Below are 24,653 nucleotides of genomic sequence, written 5' to 3'. Positions count from 1 at the left end.
GCAGGCCCGACTCTCCCAAGGCCGTACTGTCAGCCTCTCCCCTCACCCAGAGTCTCCCCCTGAGCCAAAAACCTCTCTCAGGGCCTTTCTTCATGCTACTCCCAGACAAACTAACTCACAAATAGCCATTCCTCTGCCACACCACACCCCATTTTCACCCTAGCTGCCCTCTTACCCAGCTTCCCATCATTACCCTATTCTCGCTTAAGCCTCTGAGCAACTAAATGATTTTATTAGGCAAGAGGGCCGTGATTGCTGGGCCAAGATATATTTCCATGTCACACTTAAAACTTTCATGTTGAAACGAGTGTTTTTCTGACCTTGTCAGAGCATGTTAAGATTAAACGCAGCTTTTTGATCACTCCTCAGATACGGGCACTATGGGGAGGCATCTCACGGCCTGCAGACACACAGCTGACATTAATTTTGTTGAGGCTTTACAGTTAAGCAACACCATTCATTTTGAATCATACTTTTAACTAATTCAAGCACACACTGGAATTCTTTTGCCATTTCATTTATTTTATAAAAAGGAATGCAAATAACAAAATGTGTATGTGTTTAACGTCATGTTTAGTGTTTAACGTACCGATTTTACACAGGAAGCGTATTAGACACATAAGGATATTGCACACAAGACATTTCATACAATAACACGCTTTCATACATGCTGTACATAGATACATACATACATACATACATACATACTTACAAACATACATAGTTGTTCATATATTTATTATAAAAAAAAGTCATATAGAGGCAACACAACGAAGTGATAGGTACAGACACGTCTCCATCTGAAAATCCTGGGGGGAAACAGATACCCTTAAAGCTGCCAAAGTGCTTTTCACCGCTTCAACTTGGCTGTCTAAATTACAAATCCTTAACAGAAATGGTGACAAAAAGGAGGGCGGTTATGCATGTGGAGAAGTTTGGCTAAGAGTGTGCATGTGTGTATTTGGGTGTACGCATGTGCATGTCTGTGTGTCTACAGGAAGAAGGTTAAGCCAACCCTGAACAACAGGAACCGGACTATGAAAAACAGGACTTCCTACGGCTGAAGGAAGTTGCGTGTTATGGGTCTTCAGAGAAAGAGGATGAAGCTGACCTCCCATGAGGGTACGCAGATCGCCTCTACTCCTTTGAAATTAGATCTGGTCCCTCTTTGCAGGGGAAGTGAGGAGATTTTGGAAAGACGAGATGCGTTTACTCTGAACAGATCTCGTGCCTTCCTACTTGCACAAGGCATATGTCTAGCAAATTAAACCAGGGTGTTCACAATAGTTTTCTAATTCGTGGCGCTGTTGAAGACTTCACAGTGAGAGTGACCTACCCTGTTCATCCCACTCTCTGCCCATTAAAGACAAGTAAATGTACAAAACTAGTCAATAATACTGTCAAAAGTTGGGGCATTTGCCCCAAACACTTCATACTTACATTCAGCCTCATTTTCCCCTAAGAGGAAGGCATAAACAGAGAGAGCACACTGTTGCTGTGTTGCTATAACACTGTCAAGACAACAAAAAAAAATCCCATAAGAACGTGCTACTCGACACCTGTCATTGAGTCAAATTTATCAGTGCCAACTCACTTCAGGAAATGTGCCTTCTGATTGGGCCTTCCTCTCAGGAAACTGTTAAGATATAAAAGACGACAGTAAAAACAAGAGGGACAGATTACGAGAAGAAACGTGGGGGCGGGGTGTTAATTATGATGCTGGAGCTGAAGCATACCATACACGTTAGCACTTACAAGCAAGTTAGAAATGCATGCATTATATGTGAGTAGAGTACGTAAGTTGGTTGCAGTTAATCAAAGGGCTCTATGCAAGGTTACATAGGTAATACGAAGTCCTGGTTTAGGAGTGTGTGGGGGTGGGCACTGATTTATTGTAATTTGGTTTGTCCCATGTTAACCTCATCACTAACTCCTGGCTCTGTTATGTATGAGCAATGAGTGTGCAGGCGTTATATATGAACAACGGAGACTTATATGTTTAAGCCTTTCATAAGCTAATAGCCTATGAAAAACAATCGCAACACTGCCTACAAATCTACAAAGTGCATCTTTGCAAGCTTTGCACTGGCACAGGCCTTAAAGTTTTTGCATATTATTTGATCCGTTTGTATATTTGGCTTTTAATACACGCACATTTTTAAAAAAAAAGAAGAGGAAAGTCATGTAAATTAAAAAGGTTTACAGCTGCATATTAAGACATTTTCTGTAACTGGTCAGAGTACCCATGAAAAAGCCATTTTTTTCACATTTCTGCAAGGTCTCACGTCAGACAGCGAGTTCATAGAACATTTCCTCTTGTGTTTTTACACCTTTGCATGATTTTAAGCCAATGAAAGCTGATAACATAAACACACGCTATTTTGATTTGTGATGAGATAAAGTCTTGCTTAGTAGAATGTGTCTCAAAAGACAGCTGTGTCTCAGCCATGTGTGGGTCTCCGGTTCCTAGCCGTTTTCTCTCAAGTCTCTTCGCCTGCTCACAGTCTTACTTCTTGGTCTAATATAAACATGCACACTTTTTGCTTTCTCTCTCCCTCTTAAGGATGTTTTCTCTCTCTACCGGTCTCTCGGTCTCTCTTTCTGTCTCATACTGAACATAGACACAAACAACGTCGGTGCGAAATCAGACGCAAGTGGTACAATCCTGCATTATGGGGGTGGTCTGATGTTCATGTTTGTTGGTGCAGTGCTCCAGAGAGCTGGAGCTTTTCAGGGGGACCAGACAGCGGTCAGCGGAGCGTCCGCTCTGCAACAGGCCCCAGCAGCACAGTACGCGCAGGAACTCCTTCCTCATGTCTTTGCTGCGCAGCGTGTAGATCAGGGGATTCAGAGCTGAGTTCAGAGTCGCAAAGCCAAAAAAGACTTCGGCCTTGGAAAGGATGGGGCAGGATTGTATCTTACAGGATGAGTCCAGGAGGAGAATGGTAAAGGCTGGCACCCAGCACACGATGAAGACGCCCAGCACTATGGTAACAGTTTTCAGAAGGGCGTAGGCGGGGGAGTTGGTTGCTTCCTGGTGGCTGGAACGCACAATCAGATAGATCCTTACGTAGAGGATGACGATGGATAGCAGTATGATGCTAAAAATGGTGACAACAAAAAGGATGTACTTCTTGGAGTAGAGGGGCAACACCGCAGAACATTCGGGGAGGTCATTGATGCAGTTCCAACCGATGATGGGAAGGCCCCCCAGCAGGATGGAGGTGACCCAGCAGGTTCCTATGAGGAGGAACATGCGGCAGGTCTTGTTTGAGCCGTACACCTTGACTTTGGTGATAGCGATGTAGCGTTCTATGGCGATGGCCAGCAAGCTGAAGACTGACGCCGTCAGAGCGATGAAAGTCGTGCCCTCCCGAATGAACCACTGCACCGGCACTAGCTCAAAGGTCCTTGGCCCTGATAAAAAGATGTTGGCTATGTAGGCGGAGCCTGCTAGCAGGTCAGAGAAGGCCAGGTTGCCAATGAAGAAAAACATGGCAGAGTGGAACTTCTTGTTGCGGAAAACGGCGATGAGAACCAACAGATTCTCCAGGATGATGATGCTGCAGAGGATCACGATGACAACGTTGAGCGTGGTGAGCCCTTTCTTCCCCATCGTGCGCTCCTCCAACTCCTGGTTGGTCATGTTCTTGGCAAAGGCATAGTAGGACTGGATCAAGGTCCGGTTGTAGTACTGGGAATACTTGCTCTTCATGGCGACGGGGTGGCAGAGCACGGTGGCTTTACGGCATAGAGTCATTCACACAGTGGAGTGGTGGAGCGTGTCCGGGCCGATGATAGTTACTCCCTCCCAGGAAGGGACCGGGCAAGGGCGCAGGCTTGGGAGGGAGACCGCCTGTCCCACAGTCACGTCGCAGGGGAACCTATGTGGGTCACCTGCAGACACAGAAAAAGAGAGCGAGAGATAGTTTGAGTAACCGACACGGGACATTTTGCTACACCGATGCAAGTGGCTGTTTTACAGAGAAAGCAAATGTGCATTCGGAGCATGGTTTGTTACAATAAATAGTGTTCATCAGCTGTAAGAGCAAAACAAAGAAGAAAAAAGGACAAAACAGATAAAATTATAGTGTCAAGGCAAACACCTGTCGTGTACTGTGGTTTGGTTTAAAACTCTCAGATCAAGTCAAATGTATGATGGAAAACACGGTAGAGTATTTTGTAAGCATTCTCATATGTTCACTAGAACCACTTTTTTTTTTTTGCATGAAAGAATGCATTACACATCTTTTCTGGATTTGCAGTACCCGTATTTTAAAAGAGCAGTGGGAGAAAGCACAGGCTTCAATAAAATCCTAAATTTCTTTGACATGACACAACTCCCACAGTAACACGGACGGATTAAGAACGAGGGGCTGGTATTTCCTTTAGACATATAAAGATCTCCAGTCGCAGAGTAAGTGTGAGGGCAGGGCCGGCTGCGTGGTCACCTGCTTACAGTAATGCAAACGCACTGCATTCTCTGCACCCATTTGCTGCCTCCAGCTGAACACCAACACAGGCGGGCGGGCGGTCAGTGGTGGCTGCTAGCCAAGCCGTCAAATGGATTTGGAGAGCAATAATCCGGAAGCTCGGGATTGGAGTTGAGGTAACCACAATCTATTATCATGAAAAATTGCTTTTTGTGGCAAACCTAAAACTTAAAAATCAATTCCAGACACAAAAAGAAAGCAAGAAAGAAAAATCCACTATATTTTCCTGTTTAAAGTGGCGAACTTAAAGCAGATGGAATGACTAACGTGTCAGGCTGAGTGCTGGTGCTCAGACAAGAGCACACACTTTCAGACAGAAAGGGACATTCCATGAACATTGTCCAAGGACTCGGCTGTCAACACACGGCATTGTTGTGCGGTGCGAGCGAGCGCGCGCACACACACACACACACACACACACACAAACACGCACACACACACACACACACACAAACACGCACACACACCCCATTCCACCCGAGTGAATTTACCTCTCTCACTTCCAACATAGCTCCTGGGTCAGACAGGCCCATCCATCGCGACCAGCCCGTTCTGGCTGCTCCACACAGCCGGCAACAAAGCAGACACACACCTTTGACTAAAAATGATAGGAGTTTTCCTGACTTGCTGGGAAAATGCCTCCATTTTTACATTTGGATTCAATGCCAGTTGTTCAAATCAGTCCGTTGTAGTGCCGGTTAGATATCCTTATTTATCCCTATCTATTCTAACAATGTGGAAATAACGCAGGTAGTCTTGCATGTACAGTGGCTTCTAGTTTTTAGGAACGTTGCCTTGGCTGACCCACGACTGCTGAAAATCCCCTAATATTATTTCCAAGACCTACTTTTTTGACAGTGAACACCCCCCCGCCTTTTCTCCCCAACTGCACCCAGCCCCACTCTTCCGAGCCATCCCGGTCGCTGCTCCACCTCCTCCGCCGATCTGGGGAGGGCTGCAAACTACCACATGCCTCCTCCGACACATGTGGAGTTGCCAGCTTCTTTTCACTTGACAGTGAGAAGTTTCGCCAGGGGGACGTAGTGTGTGGGAGGATCACGCTATTCCCCCCCAGTTCCCCCTCCCCCCTGAACAGGCGCCCCGACCGACCAGAGGAGGCGTTAGTGCAGCGACCAGGACACATACCCACATCCGGCTTCCCACCCGCAGACACGGCCAATTATGTCTGTAGGGACGCCCGACCAAGCCGGTGGCAAGACGGGGATTCGCCGGGCAGGCAACGGAACAGACCGCTATGCTACCCTGACCCCCCCAGACCCCCCCTTTTTTTAATGATCCATCTATAAACACACAAACAAACAAACAAACAAATGAGACAAGTGAAAATGGGCTGTAGCTGCTTGGCCTAATAGGAAAAGATGCTGCTGCATTTCTAACAAAGGAAACTTGGAGGCTTGCTTCTGGAAAGCTAATTAAGAGTTGCAGCGGGTGTCTTAAACCTGTCACGGGTCATGCGATCCCTCTGGAGAGCAGCTCCGGCGGAAACTTAACACCGACGCCTCCATCGCTGCCCTCGGCTTTTAGATGGCTGCACTCTGCTACTCGCTTTTACTAGGAGCTGAGCCGCCACACCATTTCTGCCGGGCCGGGACTTGGCTTCACAGAGGGTTATGAGAGAGGGGGTTGGGGGGTGGGGAAGACAAGAGACAGAAAGAGGGCATCCATGTGGAACGGCATCTGGACATAAAGGCAGGAATCTGAGACACTGCTGCTTTGCGTGCTCAACAGGCGCACACAAAAAAACCACGGATGTGTTGCAACACACAGGGCTGCGCAAAGGGTGCACGACCTTCTCTACACACACCTGAGGAGGAGACAGAGACGCGGTCTTCTAGGCACAGCAGTCTGGCTCTACGCAGACAGGTTAAACACACATCTGCACGCGGCTGCCAATAATAATCAGTGCACTGTTTCCTGAAGCATGAACAAAGAACAATAGTCTCCTTCAGTGAGCAGAGTGCTGCGTCCCGTAGCCCCGGTGCGGGACACAGCGCTTCCATTTGGCTACTGCGACTGTATCAGTTGAGTTTTAGTAGACAGCTCAGCACTGCATTACCAGAACTGCTGCATGGGGCCACCGTCTCCCTCCCTCTTTTGGGTCCATTAGGCGACGCAAATAAGGGTGTGAGTGCTGAGAGCACGTGGCCGCACTAACCGAGTAAGTTACACCGCTGCAGCCTTTAATGACGTTGCCGATGGAGCAGCCTGCAAATTCAAACTATATCTGCATCTCTACAGTCTTTGGTTTTCTCACCGACTTCGGTGAGAAAACCAAGGTCCATGACCTTTTTTTTGCTTTTTATTTAGTCTCACCATTGTGTTGGCTCTGCAACTCGAGGCCCCACTGTTGTGGAGGAGTCTTGTGTGTCTGTCATCGAGGGATGTGACAGCGTGTGAAACCTGACGGGCTGGTTTGCCTGCAGTGCTGTCTCGCCGCAGCCCTGCCCTGCTCCCATCTGCTGTGTTATCATGACGTTTACCCCTCCAGCTGCTCGACAGAGGGCGAGTGTCTATGGAGAACCTCCCTGGCAAGAAGGCGACAAAACTTATGCCCCGCGTTTGACCCATACCTCACTGTCACGCTCCCACAATGGACATAAGGCATAAAAAGACTGTAAAAAGAAAAACAAAACAACTTTGGTCACACCAAGCTGACTAATGACTCCTTTCCTATCTGACACAATGGGATAGCGAGAGGCTGAGACCACCCCCTGTGCCGGCAGTGTCTGAAAAAGACGAAAAACCCCACAACGAGGCTGCAGTTTAGAGCGGTGTCACTGTATCTGACTGCAAATGAAGATCTCCAAATCCACAATATTGGCTGTAGAAGTCTGTAGAAGAGAGTAAAGCTTGACTGATGGATGATTTTATTCGCAGCTGCCTAGCCTAGGTGGCCTTACAAGACAAGTTGGTCCATTCATTCACACATCACACTGCTACATTGCATTTTCCTACACAAACTGGTAGCAGAGAGCGACCTCCCATAAGCAAACAGCATGCAGAAATACATGTAGTATACTGTGTAGTCACTTGCCTTACAAAAAACAAAAAGATGGAGACGAAAGAGTTATTTTTCTGCAAAGGACACTCTCCGTCTCATCATATAAAGGAGCTGGTTATAATGACATTAAAAGTCAGTTATAAAAGTCAATCTCCTGCCTAGACTTTACGTTATACGATGATGAGATGAGAGCGAGCGCCGTGAAAAGAGGGGATAAGGGAGACAACTGAGTACATAACAGTGGAAAAATGACAAGGAGACAGAGGACATCGAAGAAACAACAGAACCAACAGGAAGTCCCGTCTGTCAAAGCCCAACACAAACATTTTACTCATCTCCTTGACCTAAATGGCCCATGCTCACGCTTCAGAAAGAGTAAAAAAAAGGGGGCGCCTGGGTAGCGTAGCGATTGCCGGTTCAAACCTGCGTTACCTCCAGCTTGGTCGGGCATCCCAACAGACACAATTGGCTGTCTGCGGGCGGGAAGCCGGATGTGGGTATGCAATAGCGCCTCCTCTGGTCGGTCAGGGCGCCTGTTCGGGGGGGGGGGGAGTAGCGTGATCCTCCCACACGTTACGTCCCCCTGACGAAATTCCTCACTGTCAGGTGAAAAGAAGCGGCTGGTGACTCCACATGTATAGGAGGAGGCATGTGGTAGTGTGCAGCCCCGCCCGGATCGGCAGAGGGGGTGGAGCAGTGACCGGGACGGCTCGGGGAAGAGTGGGGTAATTGGATGGGTGCAATTGGGGAGAAAAAGGTAGAAAAATGGCAAAAAAAAGAAAAACTGGTTAATAAGTGCACAAAGCTGGTGGCCAACGACCATGTTTCCGTTCTGTAACCTCAGGTTGTCCAGTACATGAAGAATCTCTAACACATAGTAATGCCAAAGCAGCAACAAACCCAGTAAGTCACGCTGAGTTTTAAATCTCAAAAAGAGAGAATATTAGACAGGAAGTGATGATTCTGAAACCCTGACCACAGGCGGCGTTTCTCTGTCCATCATGTGACTGACGGTTCGGTTGCACAAAGGCCCCAGGTGCTGTTTGGATTTCCCAGGTACACCTGATAAGCCCCAATTAGCAGTCTGCCTGCTCACAAACACTGCCTCATTACAACACCTGCTACCTGTAAAACACACACACACACACACACACACACACACACACTAGAAGCAGGCTCCAGTTTCTCCTGGCGAAAGTGCTTCAGACCTGAGGCCTGTGTCACAAAGGGAAAAAGTGGTCTGCGATTTCCAGCTACACAAATCCAAAAGGCTGCAATTGCAACGTCTGTAAATAGGATTGTAACTTCCTGTTCTTACTGCAGTGATGACATATGTATTGCATAGGTTTCAGCCGCATTACAGCCGAGGCTCTAAACATGTGCAGAGGAAGTCCACTCTCCCTGCAGAATCCATATGTGATGTGAGCTGTGGCCAGGTAAAGCCATGTCGCTGCACACAGCAGGTTTTTAACACCCTCACCTTGTCTACAGCCCCTCTTTCTATTTGTGTCCTCAAGTTCATTTTTGTGTATAACAGTCAAGAAGATTTACAATCCAAATAGGTCGTCACTATATCATCTACAGTTTATGCACAATAACCTAAACACTAAACTAAAAATTGGTGACATAGGATTGAATTACAAAATAAAAATATGAATATGAACAATACTGGGCAAAAAAAATTAACTTGGGGCAAAAAAATTAACTTTCAAAGATGTTGAACAGATTAATAGCTTTCTTACTTTTAATCACAATGTACAATAATTGAAAATGTCCCCCCCCCCCTTTTCTCCCCAATTGTATCCGGCCAATCACCCCACTTTTCCGAGCCGTCCCGGTCGCTGCCCCACCCCCTCTGCTGATCCGGGGAGGGCTGCAGCCTACCACATGCCTCCTCCCATACGTGTGGAGTCGCCAGCCGCTTCTTTTCACCTGACAGTGAGGAGTTTCGCCAGGGGGACGTAGCATGTGGGGGGGATCACGCTATTCCCCCCAGCTCCCCCTCCCCCCTGAACAGGCGCCCCGACCAACAAGACGAGGCGCTAGTGCAGCGACCAGGACACATACCCATATCCGGCTTCCCACCCGCAGACACGGCCAATTGTGTTTGTAGGGACACCCGACCAAGCCGGAGGTAACACGGGGATTCAAACCAGTGATCCCTGTGTTGGTAGGCAACGGAATAGGCCGCTACACCACCCGGATGCCCCAGAAAACAGTTTCAATACCTTTTGGATGGCCACACAGTTGCATCTGTGTGCATGTTGGTACAGATTTGCATTTATGCATGAAAAATTTGGCTGGAATAATAAAAAGTGACCACTGGAAATGATAAGTGACATCTATCTTTGTTCACAACTGTGCACCCAGATCGACAGGCGACACTTTTGAGAATTGCCCTGTGTTGACCAGTGAACTGGTGGGCAAGCGGGGGTCTTCTCATATTCGGATCCGATAGGCTGGACGTAACCCGCTCCTCTGCAGGTGTGCAGCTCCAGTTACCACACGTGTGTAACGTACCCTGGTTAAAAGTAAAACCTCAATCTCAAAACCCAAAGTGGCCCTTAGACTTGTTTGACCCTGTCGGGTTTTGTTTGTGCTGCTCGTTGTGTGCTGCGGTGGGTGGTGCAGTATAGAGAGTGTTGTGTGCACCAAGCTTGTTGATATATTTTGTTCTTATTTCTATGTCTTACTTTATCTTTTATTTCTATTTGTTTCTGTTTTCTTGTTATCTTGTATCTTGTTAGTTTTTTCCTACTAGAGCGTGAGTGTCTGTAATAGAACCCGGTTTCCCCTCGAGGATGAATAAAGAGTTCTGATTCTGATTCAAGTCCTGACTTACTTCACTAACTCAGGAACGTTGCTTAGCGAGACAGGCCATTGGACTATTGCCTTAAACCTTGACATTGCAGCCTTACACACTTCCAACACACACACACACATTTTCAATCCTGCCCACAATCGCACCCAAACATTTGGTTCCAGATAAGAGAAGTGATAAACTTGTCTTGGGGCAGTTTACATTTGCAACTTACGTTGTTTGCATTGCAGCGAGTTTACCGTTAGTTCACCTCGACCGAATCCCTAAAAGTGTCCACTATTAAATGGTTCCTCTTTGGTAAAGAACTTCCTGGAACGCATCTCGCACTATCTGTCCTTCACGCTCTCTGCTGATAAGCTGCTATAATCACAACACAGAACTAAACGACCAGGGCCCACTTACCAGCCACCTCCTGATACAAACTCAAACGTCTCGAGTTTACCCGTTTGCTCAAGGTGTCCCACCACGGGACCAAAAAGGGCCATTTTAAACCTGGAAAGGATATCCAAAGAGACAACTTTATCTGTTACATTTTTTGGCAACGGGGCACAAGATGTTAATTACTGGAATTTTATTTTGGGAGACATTTTGACGGCTCTAACACTGCCGTGCTTGGTGCCGGATATCCAATGGCGGTGAACACCAGACTATTGTTTCCTCTAGAGTACACTTGTAATCTCTCTGGGTTTTTAGAGCTGCCACAAGGTTATCTATCATGGATACACAAGGTATCTGCTGCTGTGATTTATCTTGTCCTCTGCTGCTCAATCTCAATCCTACACCTACACACACACACACACACACACATACACACACATGCATAAATGGTGAGCGGGTGTGGTTATGAACTCTGAGAGCGCCACTACAACCGCCAAGGAAATCATCCCGCACCTTCTTGTCCCGACATCACTAATCTTGTGTGGGAGTTGCTGACGTAAGTGAAGCAAGCTAGCCGGCGCACAATTTGGGAAGGAAGACAAGGGAGTATCTTAGTCAATTAGCTTAGAGCATGATGCACTTGGATGATGAAAAGCTGAGACACCCCTCTCCCCCCGCCATCCCAGCTGCTGTACATGGTCCACTACCAACCACAGCCACCAAGCTAACAGACTGTCAGGTTTCAGAGGAAAAACCAAACTACAGTGGCACATGAACACTCGAGGATGTCAACCCACATAATTTTTGCATCTTTCCTGTAACGCATAACTTGTAGAGTATTATGGATGAAGAACTACGAGTGAAAGTAAAACTGCTGTAATGCTACCTACACAGGAACCCCTGCTGCAAAGTTTCCCTGCCACAACCACAGCAGTTTCATTCGGGAAATAACAGAAGCAGACGATGACACAAATGATACTCAAACATGTTCCAAGTTGCAAGTATTTCATACATATACTTGGAATATTTATTCAAGGCATACCTCATCATCCTCCGAACAAACCTCAGCTCTATCAGCGGCCTAGTGATCCTCTGAGCCGTCACACGTTTTTGTACATTTGCTAATTGATGCGAGGCCTTTTTACACCAAGCAAAGTCAATGTGCAGTTGCTCTTCGTACACTTGGAAACACAGGTTCAGGCCCTCTCTGCAAACGGTGTTAGCAAAGTGGCCACGGCGCGCCGTCTGACGATCAGTCTTAACCATAAGCTCTTCACACCAGCATGCCGACATCATTGATTGCCCCCACAGTCAATTCTCAGGCGGCGCTGCGTACATTTTCAGAGGAATGGTGTGTGACAGGGCTGGAGGAAGGGATTCATCCCACTGGTGTAACACGACTGAGAGGTGCCGTGGTGGTTTAGATGACCTTGGTCCACCTTGGTACATCACAGTGAATCATATTTGGAGATGGTGGAACGGCTCAGAGTTGGCCTTTCTACTGCGAAGGCCAGGACAGCCCCCTCAAAACCCCCCTCCCTCCATATCATTCCCATGAGATCCTACTGCCAGAGCTTATCTGAGTAAAGAGGAAAAGACATTAGCGATGGACAGCCCTTCACTGCCCTTTTCTCCTCCACCATTATCTCTGTTACACGCTTCAGTGCCGACCCGCATGCTGATAACACCGACGGCCAAAACAAGAGGAGATAAAGAGGCACTGCTGACATGAAAACACCACAGGTAGACGTGCACGTTTGCAGTCAGCCAGACACCGATCAACCCAACTGAAAGGAAAATAACATAAACCTAATTTAGACACCATGCTAACTCACTGAAATCACAATTCACTTACCGTCACATCCAGACACAACATTCTCTTATCAGAGCACGCCATCATCTAAATATCCACAACTGCTTCATGGTCACTTCTTAAACAAAGGAAATGGTAGTAGTAAAGGCCTGAGGAGCGAGAGAGCAAGAGAGAGAGAGAGAGAGAGAGAGAGAGAGAGAGAGAGAGAGAGAGAGAGAGAGAGAGAGAGAGAGAGAGAGAGAGAGAGAGAGAGAGAGAGAGAGAGAGAGAGAGAGAATGGGGTGGGAGCTGATACATGCTGGCAGTGATTACACAAGAAAAGGTGAAAAACACGAGGATCTCTTGTATGAGTATTTATATGTATATAGTATAAATATAAAACGAGTATTTTTTCTAAAAAAAAAAAGAAAGAAAAAGAAAAAAGACAGCAGGTTCAAGGTGAAGCAAAGACAACAGATAATGGATAGAGTTGGTTTTTGAGTCGCTCTGTGACTTGTACTGTTGAGAGCCCACAGAGACGACAGACATGAGATGGGGCCTGTGATATCTCAGAGTTTGGTGCTTTAAGAGGAATTCCAGAGAAGAAACAGCAGATTTAAGACAGAGAGAGAGAGAGAGAGAGAGAGAGAGAGAGAGAGAGAGAGAGAGAGAGAGAGAGAGAGAGAGAGAGAGAGAGAGAGAGAGAACAGCTGAAAAACATCTTGTACTTTGTGTAAACCTGCCAGTGTCTCAGGCTTACACAAATCACATTCCTTTCAGTATTTTCCAAAAGCATAGAGATCCTGTCCTCTTACAAGTCTGTATCAATATCGTTCTCATAATGATTTATCTGTATCACCAGATTAAACCAAAGGGGGGAAAGAGCACAGAAAGACATTTCACGTTTTAATTCCTTGATTGGGCAGCCACTTCTAATTTACTTCCAGTCTGCAATAGCTCTTAGCTTCCTCTGCCTTTGTCCGTTATTATGCTAATTCCAGAACCACGCTTCATTAAAAGCTTGTTTAAGATGCTGGATATCAGGGGAGTGGGTGTCCCCAATACACAGGGTTTAATCACGTAATTAGGGATTACCCTTTCGCTCATCAGACGCTGACAGTTTGGGCACAACCCCCTCAGACGGGGTCTGGTCTGTCTACACGGGTCTGTCAGAAAGACAAGACCTTTATTCACCGTCTCAGTCACTTTGTCCTCTCTCCTCCTCAGTCTGGCTGTGCGACTTTGCTGTGTTTTTGTTTTACGACAGCCGTTCATGCGCTGGTGGGACTCTTAGAGCAAAAGTGAGAGGGAACCGAAGACAAAGAGCCATGCAAAGATGGGCATCACAAGAGCCTCGTGACCAGCAGACATACCCCCGCCACTCCACCCCATCTACTCCCCTCCTCCATCCGCAATTTGGCCCTTGGGAGCCCAGAGGGTGGCGCCTTACAGGCAATTACTGTAATGCATTCACCCTCGGACTGTGCCTGTCAACCAAAGAACTATCCATTTCGAAATTATTCATAAGCTTGTATCACTTTCGCTCTGCATATTTCCCTTTCATCCCACCCCCTGATTTACGGCATCACATTTCCCTCATCCAAACGGCTGCGCCGCCTCCTACTCGCTTCCTAATATATTTTGAAACTTCACGGCAGAGATCAGAAGAGGCGGCCACAAAGAGGTGATTAAAAGCACATCAGGAAAGGGATTTATTTAAAGAACATCTGGGACAGACATGTTCGCGTAGGACCCTATTAAAGACTTCATTATGCCATATTCTGTAGAAAGGCTGGCGATTAAAAGAAGTCTGCTGGCACACTCAAAAAAAAAACTTCTTGCTCAAAAATTGAGTTTTATTCCTAATCCCTTCCCCTGCTGAAGAAGTGTGATAATTGTACCCATGGTTAATAAGTGCACATTTTCTTGTATTAAGATCATAACAGATAAAAAAAAAACGCAGCACCTTCATAGCTAACAACCTAATATCATACATTGGTACTTTAGGTCACTTGCAAGGACCGTGGAAGCAGTAGAGCCTACCTACATGTAAACAATTCGAATCCAACGGTAGCAATATACGTCATACACTCGGCCCCCACACAGCCAATCACAAAGCAGCACATTCTGTTATCTAAAAACGTATTAGCTAATTGTGTCATGTGATGTGAATCAAATTTTCACACACCAACGCTGCTCCCTTCATAAGGTTAATATTAAACCGCCACCACATTCTCTGGTTAGCCAGTTAGCGTTTAGTGAATCATTAAACGCCGAAAAATAACAAGTTTTTTTCCGGGGCAATGCCAGCGAAAGCCGGGGGATTGCCAGACGGAAGACAGTTCTTCGGCAATATTTAAAGAGCAGTGGTGAGTTTGGCGTTTCTTTTTAAATTCAGTACGATAGGACTTATTCTTTAGTGTCTTAACAACGTGTTACCTGTCTAACGTGCACGGATAAGTAGACACGTTGGCCCTTGGCTAACGGTTCGGGACCCTTCAGTCGAAGCGGTTAGCGACGTCGCCCGCGGTGCGGGAGATACGGGTTCGCGTCCCGGCTGTGGCGTTGCTCCCGAGTGCCCACCGAATTCGCTACATTGGTGTGAGAAGTGGGATGGTGAGATCGTGAGGCCATCGGAAGCGTATGCGCCCAGAGGCGTGAAGAAGCTGAAATCCTTAAGCGCGGGGACGCGCTTCCCGAAGGAGGGGGGTGGCGTAACGTGCATGGATAAATAGAAATAGTCGACGTTGTCGCTTGCGGAGTGGGAGACACGTGTTCGCGTCCCGGCTGTGGCGACGTTCTCCCAGACTGCCCCCCGAATTCGCTACACCTGTAATATCATAACGATCGTAAAAGTGGCTCCGGAAGTCAAATCGGTTCAAAGTTGGGGGGTAGTGGCATTGTGTTTGCGTGCGTGCGTGTGTGTGGGGCTGATAGTCCTGACCAAGCGTTCCGCGCGCAGTCTATGGACACTGAAAAAGTCAAACGGTACCGGTGAGGTGCCGTATACTCTTCGGCAGTCCACTGAAACGATGACTGTGATGCGATTTAAGCTCGGCAAGCACGCCTGTGGGCCATCAGGCCCGCGTTAGAGCGACAATGTCGTTCACATTTGTCACAGACGAATGTTGTTCGAGTTGGTCTGAGGTGTCGTATACAAGGTGTGATTAGAGTCTAGGCCATGCAGGATAAAAGTCTAATGATAGTTTTACCAATTCAAAACCAAAAAGTGTCCACCGGCGCTAAGTCTACGTCTCTCTTCTCTACCAGTCCCGACAGGAAGCTGTTCCCAGAATGCCAGCTACAGAATAAACCGAGCTAAAGGAAAACCACCAACACGCATTAGAGAAGTGTGCTGCTGTTCTCTAGTTGGGCTGAACGATAGAGGAAAAAACATCACTTGATATTTTTGCTTTGTTTTTTTTGTACTACATAAAATTGAATAAAAAAGAGATACATGGGCGTCCGGTAGTGTGGCGGTCTATTCCGTTGCCTACCAACACGGATCTTCGGTTCAAATCCCCGTGTTACCTCCGGCTTGGTCGGGCGTCTCTACAGACACAATTGGCTGTGTCTGCGGGAAGAAGCCGGATGTGGGTATGTGTCCTGGTCGCTGCACTAGCGCCTCCTCTGGTCGGTCGGGGCGCCTGTTCGGGGGGGGGGGGGCTGGAGGGAATAGCATTATACTCCCACGTGCTACGTCCCCCTAGTGAAACTCCTCACTGTCAGGTGAAAAGTGGTTGGCGACTCCACATGTATCGGGGGAGGCATGTGGTAGTCTGCAGCCCTACCCGGATCGGCAGAGGGGGTGGAGCAGCGACCGGGACGGCTTGGAAGAGTGGGGTAATTGGCTGGATACAACTTGGGAGAAAAAGGGGAAAAATACCCCCCCCCCAAAAAAAGAAGAAAAAATAAGAGATACATAATTTGACCAGCTATATGCAGCTTTTAACCGTCAAAGTGTCATTTGAAGAATTTGTCCCTCTAGCAATGATCAGGGTGATTTCAGAGGAGAAATAAGGTTGTCCGATAAGACATTAAATCAGAAAAAATCTAATTTGTCAGATGTGCAAGATTACTCCAAAAGCAGTCATAAAAAGCGGAATTTGCTCATTTTTAAAAACGTTTTTTTTTTGTTTTACCCTAACATGAATGGTGGGCCCAATTTGCCTTAAACTGCATCCTTTGTAATGTGACTCCTATACGTGTATGTCAAAATATCGACTCTGAAACAATACACCACATTGTTGAGCCCTATTCTCCAGGTAAACTGGTTTGACCCAGTAAAATCGGATGATGGTTGCGAGATGAAAACTGGACAAGTCTTACTGGCCCTAGTAAGGCAAGTTACAGCGGAACGATATCTGGGGCTAACATTATGCTGCAATGTGGCATTATGGATTTAGACACAGATATGTGCCTGGTTCAGGTTTCAATCATCCCACTACTCTCACACCTACCCATGTTCTTGTCTTGTCTATCTTGTCAATACAATGAATGCTCCACCACCACCTGGCCACCACCGTGCATCTAAAGAATGGCTTTGAACCCTTGTTCTCATCTCCTTTGTCCTGTGGCTTCCTGCTCCCTTTCTACTGTGTCGCTGGAGCCTGGACTCCACCCCATCTCATGTTCCCTGCCTGGTTAGGATATTGTCATGGTCTCGGGAGGGCAACACACATAGATGTGACTATTTCCTGTGTGTCTTGCCAGTGAATGAGTGTGTGTGTTTGTGTGTGGATGTGCGTTGGCAGTGGGGGCATTTGCTGTGACTATGGTCCTGTATGCTCGTTCATGGATACGGATGTTGTGCTCTTTAATTCTTTGAAACCAGCACACAATCACGAGACATCATGCCAAGAGGTGATGATATGGAGGAGAGGAGTGTATGTGGTGTGTGTGTGTGCGTGCGTGTGTGTGTTTGTGTGTGTGGGCGGGTTGATGACAAAGAAAAGATAACAGCTGCACACAGGAGGCACAAAAGTGTCCTGATTGCTTCTGTTTGCTGATAAGATGACCAATTGATGGAGTACCTCCATCTCACCTCATGGTCCAACATAATAACAAAAAAACAAAAAAAACAGGTCCAGACTCCCCTGGCAAACACAGGCCCATTAAACAAGAGTACTGATGATAGGGAAAACCATGGTTGCCTGGAGAAGGAACATTGTTGTGTCCACACATGACAGTGGTTCCTCTGTATTTTAATAATGCTTTATACTATACACACGCAAAAAAGAAGCAATAAAATCTGGCTTTCGGAGCCCGAAACATTAGATATTAACACATATGGACATCCTACTCCCAGAGATTGACAGTATCTATGTGGAACCAATACAAACATTGTGCTGCATGGAAACAAGCTTGAGGTAATAGAGAGCTGTAGCGTTTTGGGGGATATTACGTCCATTTCACTTCCTGGCAAACATCACTTGAGTCAAGTATTTATAAGCAATGGCTCTACAGTAAGTCGTTTGGGTTTTTATGGAGCGCTGTTGAGCCAGCTGCCAGATCTGGTTAGAGTTGCCTGCCAAGGGACATTTTGTAATTGTACAACCAGGTCTGAAAATAATGCAGCTTGCTGAGAGGTAGTGGTTTCAAGGATAATGAGACAACAGCTACTTGACATTGACCTAGACAAAGCTGACCTCAAATGGACAAGTTTGAGCAGCTGTCATGTTGGGTTGAAACAAAACAACATCCACTTCCACTCTATCTGTCTCTTTTAACCAGTCTGAACTCTACCGTGACCTGGCTTGTGTTTGGCTCGAGGTTAGGTCCATCACGTCTTTAAGCTTGAACAGATAACTCAAAGTCAAGCCACCAAAGGGTAAACAAACGGCTTTCTCTAACAAAATACGCCATCAGAGTTGGCTCATGTGTCTTCACTGCTAAGTTACCAGACAATCATATGACGACCCAGAACAGCTTGTCAACAGCAGGGACCTATTCTCTACGCCGAGTTTGACAACTATGCAAACTTTTCTACAACACACCCAGATGATGTATTTTTCAAGTCCCAAAGAACTGGACGGGGGCATTCCGAAAATCCACGAAGACCGTCTCCATCTTACCCTCTGATTTTTTCCCCCTACTTCTGCATTTGGGGGGGGGGGCTGTAATGCCGGTGAGCTTTCCAGCTGCACAAACAAAGCCAGGGAGGATAACAAAGGCTGCCAGCAGAGAAGGAGAAAAAGAAGAAGAAGGAGCAGAGAGAGGATGGGGGTCCAAAAACCACAGCATCTCAGTGTGCACTACCTGCTCCAAGATGGCTGCAGCAGGAGCGTTGGGATTGACGAGACATCAGGAAACCACGACATGACCACAGTGATTAAATGTGCCACTACAGCCAGCAGCAGCCGTCCATAAATCAGGCTGCGTAACCTGTGCAGAGTTAGCAAAGTGCGGCCATTCCCGTCCAAAGCCACAGGCGCAAAACCAAAAACCTTGTGTTAAATTCCCTTGTCATCATTTCTGAAAGATCTGTCATGACGTTTGTGTGGGTGTGGGTCATAGATTAATGAGAAAGAAAGAGAGAAAAAAATCCCATTTAGAGTTCTGCAAACCCCTTTTCGACACAACCACCAACTGGCAGTACATAGAAATAAGGGTGGTCTTGGCTTGAAGTGTGATGTGCAGAATGGCATAACTGCAGCGCAGGATCATTCAAACAACCCCCCTCCCCTGCCGACAAAGTGTTAGGAAATCCTGGCATGCTGTTACAAGCATTATTGCCTGGGCATTTTGGAGGTGGGGTTGGGGGGGGACACTTTTCTAAGTCATCGGAGAGGGAAAAGCATGTAACAGGAGCTTTTAAAGCTGATGGATTCTTTCATGGTAGGTACGAATGGTGTCTTAAAATAGTCAGAACCTGTCTTTTCTCTCCACCAGACATCAGCTCGTGTAAATATTTATGAAATCACACGCGAATGTTGACAGCATCTTCAACATGACCAGACAAGATTATATTTTTTTTTTAAAAAGAGGGATGAAGAAATTCACAGGAGAGAGTGGGAGAGTAAGCCTGTGTGTGTGTCTGTGTGAGAGAGAGAGACAGACAGACAGACAAAGAGACAAGAGAATTAGTTTTTGCACATCTTTGTTTACAGATATATGGATATACAGACATCTCAACCTGGTAAGACTGCGTAAAGACTCCGTTGTATTTGCAGACGGGAATGGGAAACGCAGAGGAGGCCGACTAGATTCCTCTGATCCCAGACACTCCCCGTTGGCCGAGAGACAGAAATCTACATGCTGTCAGCTGTATGTTGCGACTTGCGCTTCGGTAGCTTCCTAACAGAAAGCGTTTCTTTTGCTCCAGTTGCCACACCCAAGGAAAGTGTTTTTCAGGCAAACTGGGGGTGGGTACCAGCTAAAATACTTAGCCCATGCAGCCCAGATGGCTGTGGCACCACAGAGCACTATTAATATCACAGAGAAAAGCCTACAAGCAATTTCTAAATAAATTATCCGCATTGTTGCCTGTGATCTGGTGACCTGCCCGAGCCAGCAAGTCTTTGTTTTTGGAAGTTATGTATTTACCCATTGCCACTGACTGCTTCCTTTTAAACAGGGAGAAGGCCAGGAGCCTCTGGCAAGTCTCTCCTGTTCACCTGTCTGATCTTTCAATGTTTTTACCTCTCCAATATGGTGGCCTTAAGTGCTGTGTGTTGACAACAAAAGAGAAGTCGCCCTCCCAGAGGAAAAGCCTTCTCGTTGCGTCCTATTAGCGGCCTCTCCCAGAGCTGGGCTGAAACACGAGCATCCTTCAGGGATCGCCCCACCCACTCCAAGCACACCCCTGCCTTCAACACCCAAGTGACCTGCCCCCCCCAAAAAAATCCCACACTTCCAGTTCCCACCACTGAACTATCATTCATTTATTTAACCATCCATTCACTTCTACGTCTGTTTATTTATCCTCCCCATCTATTTGTCTTGATTTCTCACGCACCCCTGGCAGTCCTCAATACGAGGGCTGTGATTATAGCGGTCCCCCTGGCCCACGTAGGCGGTGATGATGAAGGCTGGCTGACTGAACACAGCTGGCAGGGTGGGCAACACGACGCTGTCCAGAGACCTCTTCAGCCCCGTCACGTCATAGTCTACCGGACTGAGCCAGTCTCTCGGCTCTGACATAATGGATTTTAAAGACCTGCTATATGGACTGGTAAAACCCATAACGGTGTGTGGGTGTGGGTGTGTGTGCGCTCGCGAGCCAGGGTGCCACAAAATCCTCGTGTGTCTAAAAGGCTTTAGCTGAGCATGTGCCTGGAAATACGGAGCATCCAGCCAAAGCGGTATTGAACCACCCGGTAGCTCTCCTCTGGGCCAAGGATGGTGGAGTGTGTGACAGCGTGTGTGAAGAAGCTTGGCAGCAGCCAGGGGGCTGTGGTGTGGCGGGTTTTGTTCTGGTGTAATGAGCCGCGAGTTCACGTGGCCAAAGATGCAGACGGCAGGCTGGCCGAATCATGCCCGGTCTCCAGCCGCTTCACAGCACACTGAGAGATTCGGCCATGTCACCAAGCAGTACCTGAGAACATAAGCATCCCCCCCTCCCCATAACCCCTACCCCCACAAAAAAGGAGAAAAAGCCACATCACTTTCAGCAACAGCTTCATGTATGGTGTTGACAGAAGCCCCTCAACACTTGATACAGCTACCATTCTCATACCACTTCCTACCGTTAACCACACTTCCTGTCTGCTAACCCTGAATGATGGTCTTCATGTGGTCGGCCTGTTGCAATGTCCAAATGTGTCTGAGGGTTCAGTTTCATTTGGCTTTAGCACTGACAAGCAAGTGATAATGCCACTGCAGGCTTTTACCATTACAGACAACCTGCTAATGAGCACTACTCCATCAGAGTCTACCACAGGAGAGGGGATGATGGATGGAGGTTTTTATCTAGGCAATAAAGGCTAAGCTTATCATCTTATCTTACTGTTATTTGGGAATTGCCCGACAACAAGGAGCTTCGTGGCTGGGCTACTGACTCCTATCTATGCCCCAATGTTGAATTTTCACCCAATGTTACTTTCAGATACAAGGAAACACAACAGATCGCACAGCGGTTCTGTTAGTAGGGATATTGACAAGGTACACCAAGTGTCCCTCTATTTTCTTGGGGGAAACCAGAGAAATTTAACCGCCAGATATAGCAAAGGGCTCAACCAACTCCCAAACATAAACATCACAGTTAAATAACTGTTTTTGGAGATTTAGCTCCACCTTCACAGAGCACCGTAGGGCTGCAATCAACGACTGCTTACATTATTGATTGAGCTACCATTTTCCCTGCTTAGCTGATTAATCATTCAGTTGGTTAAATGTCAGAAATAATGAGATATGCCTATCACAAATTTCCAGAGCACAAAGTGATGTGGCAAAGCTGTTTACTTAGTGTAATGATATGAATCAGAGAAAGGCCAGCAAATCTCAGCATCTGTGAACTTGTGAGCAGCAAATGTTTGACTTGATCGTCGACTTAATCCATTAATCGATGAGTAAAACTGTTAACTGGTCAATCCCCTGTCGATCAGCTCATCGATTTATCGACTCGTCGTTGCGGCACCACACTGTGCGTGTGTGTGGGGGGGAGGGGCTGTCCATAGAGCACACCTAAGTCTGTAATTCACTTCTTTTTGCAGTGAAAGTAACATCCTATGGTTTTGCGAGTTTCATTCTCTGACAGCAAAGCTAGTGCAAGAGGTTAAATCTCTGCCCGCCTCAAACTCCCAAGAGATTAACTCTCCGGTAGAGGGGATAATGGCAGCTTTTGTCTTATTAATGCATCCTTTCAGTACAATGCCTCTCTTGGAGAGACGGATGAACAAGCCTAAACAACATCGGAGGGGGGGGGGCACAGCAGGCCTTCGCAACGGCTTCGAGAAGCTGCGGACCCCCCCCCTCCTTAAAAGGACGCACCAGGGGGCACAGCAAGGCGCACCCTCCAACATAAGCCTGCATAGGAAGGAAGCAAAATTGCATTGATCACACGACCAACAACCGGCGGCGGCTGGTTAATATTTAGGCTGACGAGAGGTTAGTTAGTGATGCATACTCCCCGTTGAACAAATGGAGCTGTCACATGGAGCGCTACCTCCATGTGGCTGTCGGTGGGAAAAACACAGCGTTTTTCGTTGGCGGCGACCCCAAATGTAAACGCGGTAGCGACGCAAGTCGAGTCGCCTCACGCGTGTTGCGCAAATCGATTCGAACTATTTTCGGACGGCGTCAGATACGCCGCCAACTTGCGAGTCCCATTTCAACGCGTGCGATTTAGCATGAACGAGACTCGCATAATGGACTGAATGCGGGGTTGTAGGCGACTGCGGACGACATAACCGAGCCCTGAATTCACTGGGGGTTTTTCTGGTCATGTGTGATTTATGCTAAAGTCGCATATCTAGGTTGAGAGGCAGAATACAAACCGCTCTTGCTTTTGTTCCCCCTTTTCCTCGGATATCTGCGGCACACTGGTTTCAATCTCACCATGATGTTGAACGCGTTTCTCGATGCTGTTCCTTACCCCATGAGAGAGAGGGAGAGGGAGAGTTGGGCGCAGTCAGAGTTGTCCTCTAGTATTCTTCCATGTGGACGCCAGTTTCCAAAACGCTCTTGTCAAAAGTTCACCTCGTCTTTATGCTATTCTTTTTCTTTCCCCCGGGTCAAGATCGAGGGACAATTAGAAAAAGAACAAGTGAAAAAAAAAGCAACACGATGACGATCACAACTTTCGAAGAGCACTAGATGATGTTCCCTGTCTGGTCGCGAGTAAATCCATTGCTGGGCTGCGCCGCCGGATCCGAGTAGAAATGTTAACGCCGCAAAAAATACAACAAAATCGGTACGAGCCCTGAGGAGGAGGGGGGAAAGAAAGATAGCGCGGTACTGAATTAAAAATAATGGATACTTCAAGAGGAGGTCATGCCTTCTCTTTTGTCGCTGTTGAGCGTCCGCCTGATTGTCCTTTGCTCTTAACTCTGGCAACTGCTCCACAGGCTGCGAAACGTCAGTGGGGCGCGCGCACAATACACGGTCACACAAACACACACACACACTCACCCCCACACACACACACTCTCTTACTATTTACACACACACACACACACTCTTACTCACACTCTCACTACTTACACTTCACGCGCGCGCACACACACACACACGCACGCACATCACCACACTCCGTCTTTGGATGTCCCCATATTGACTTTCCAGAGAGAGCATAGTACCCCGATATCGAAATATAATGGCGATCTAGTTAATTCGATTTTGGGACGAGTAGAGTACATTCAGACTGCTTATGTTTCAGTCCCATTTTCCACTCCTGAATGGTACAAATGAGGTCCAGATGTTTTCATCCTGTTCCACCTCCTCACTTCCTCTCTGCTGGTAGATCCCAGCGTGAACGCCAGTACACGAGTTCCCTTTAAAATCCCCGACTAGTCCGCTGCAAACCCATATCCACCTTATAGGACCATATAATAATGATGATGATGATGATGATGTTAACTTTCTTAAACAGAGTTGGAAAGGGCTTTACACGAGGAAACAATGGCGAAGCAGCAATAAATGCAAAGCAGCGGTCAGTAGATTTTCAAATCAGTTTCTATTTCTAAAGCACTTCAGACACAGCACAGTGGATCCGAAGTGCTTCACATGACAACAGAGCAAAAACGACGTCAAACCAGTAGGGGGGCACGTTGACAACACTCACACGTGAGCATAGCACAGACACACAACGTACCCACACACGCCATAAACGAGAAGGCAACAGGAATCAGTTGCAAGGCCAAGTGTTAAAGCGTTTCATGCAGGCTATGCATGTTATTTGTAGACAATAGGCAAAATAATTTGCTTTCTCGTTTTTCACACAGAGAAGCTGGGACAGCTTTTTTGGGCAATTCCCATTTGGCATTAAGATGCTCCTTAAAATGACGTTTTACTATCATTACTGTTATTGTTGCTCTTCGTTGGAGCGGGTAGCTCGTTCTTCTCCATGATAATGCCCGAGGTGTGTGATGGGAGTGTGACGCGAGGGTACGTCGGGGCATGTTAGTCAGCAGGACTGTGTCTGAACTCATACGGGGCAGGTGCTCGCATATAGGAACGGGCCCTTCGCAGAAGCAGAGGGGAGCGTAA

General features: G+C 47.1%; 1 protein-coding gene across 8 annotated transcripts; it reads right to left on the bottom strand.

Moving 5' to 3' along the window:
- Nucleotides 1-739: 739 nt before the first annotated feature.
- Nucleotides 740-23,729, bottom strand: s1pr2 (sphingosine-1-phosphate receptor 2). Of its 8 annotated transcripts, XM_056287174.1 has the most exons (3): nucleotides 23,041-23,059; nucleotides 6,828-7,126; nucleotides 740-3,897 (listed from the first exon to the last, which is right to left on the bottom strand). In XM_056287174.1, exon 3 carries the CDS (start codon nucleotides 3,758-3,760, stop codon nucleotides 2,645-2,647), a length of 1,116 nt encoding a protein of 371 aa, XP_056143149.1. In that variant the 5' UTR covers nucleotides 3,761-3,897; nucleotides 6,828-7,126; nucleotides 23,041-23,059; the 3' UTR covers nucleotides 740-2,644. The 8 variants fall into 8 exon arrangements, with proteins under 8 accessions (XP_056143149.1, XP_056143147.1, XP_056143146.1 ...); XM_056287172.1 differs by lacking the exon at nucleotides 6,828-7,126 and having other exon boundaries at nucleotides 23,004-23,729; XM_056287171.1 differs by lacking the exon at nucleotides 6,828-7,126 and having other exon boundaries at nucleotides 23,041-23,729.
- Between the last annotated feature and the right edge of the window lie 924 nt (nucleotides 23,730-24,653).

The sequence above is a fragment of the Lampris incognitus genome, chromosome 10, assembly GCF_029633865.1.
Source record: "Lampris incognitus isolate fLamInc1 chromosome 10, fLamInc1.hap2, whole genome shotgun sequence".
NCBI lineage: Eukaryota > Metazoa > Chordata > Actinopteri > Lampriformes > Lampridae > Lampris > Lampris incognitus.
This window is presented reverse-complemented; position numbering and strand designations above follow the sequence as displayed.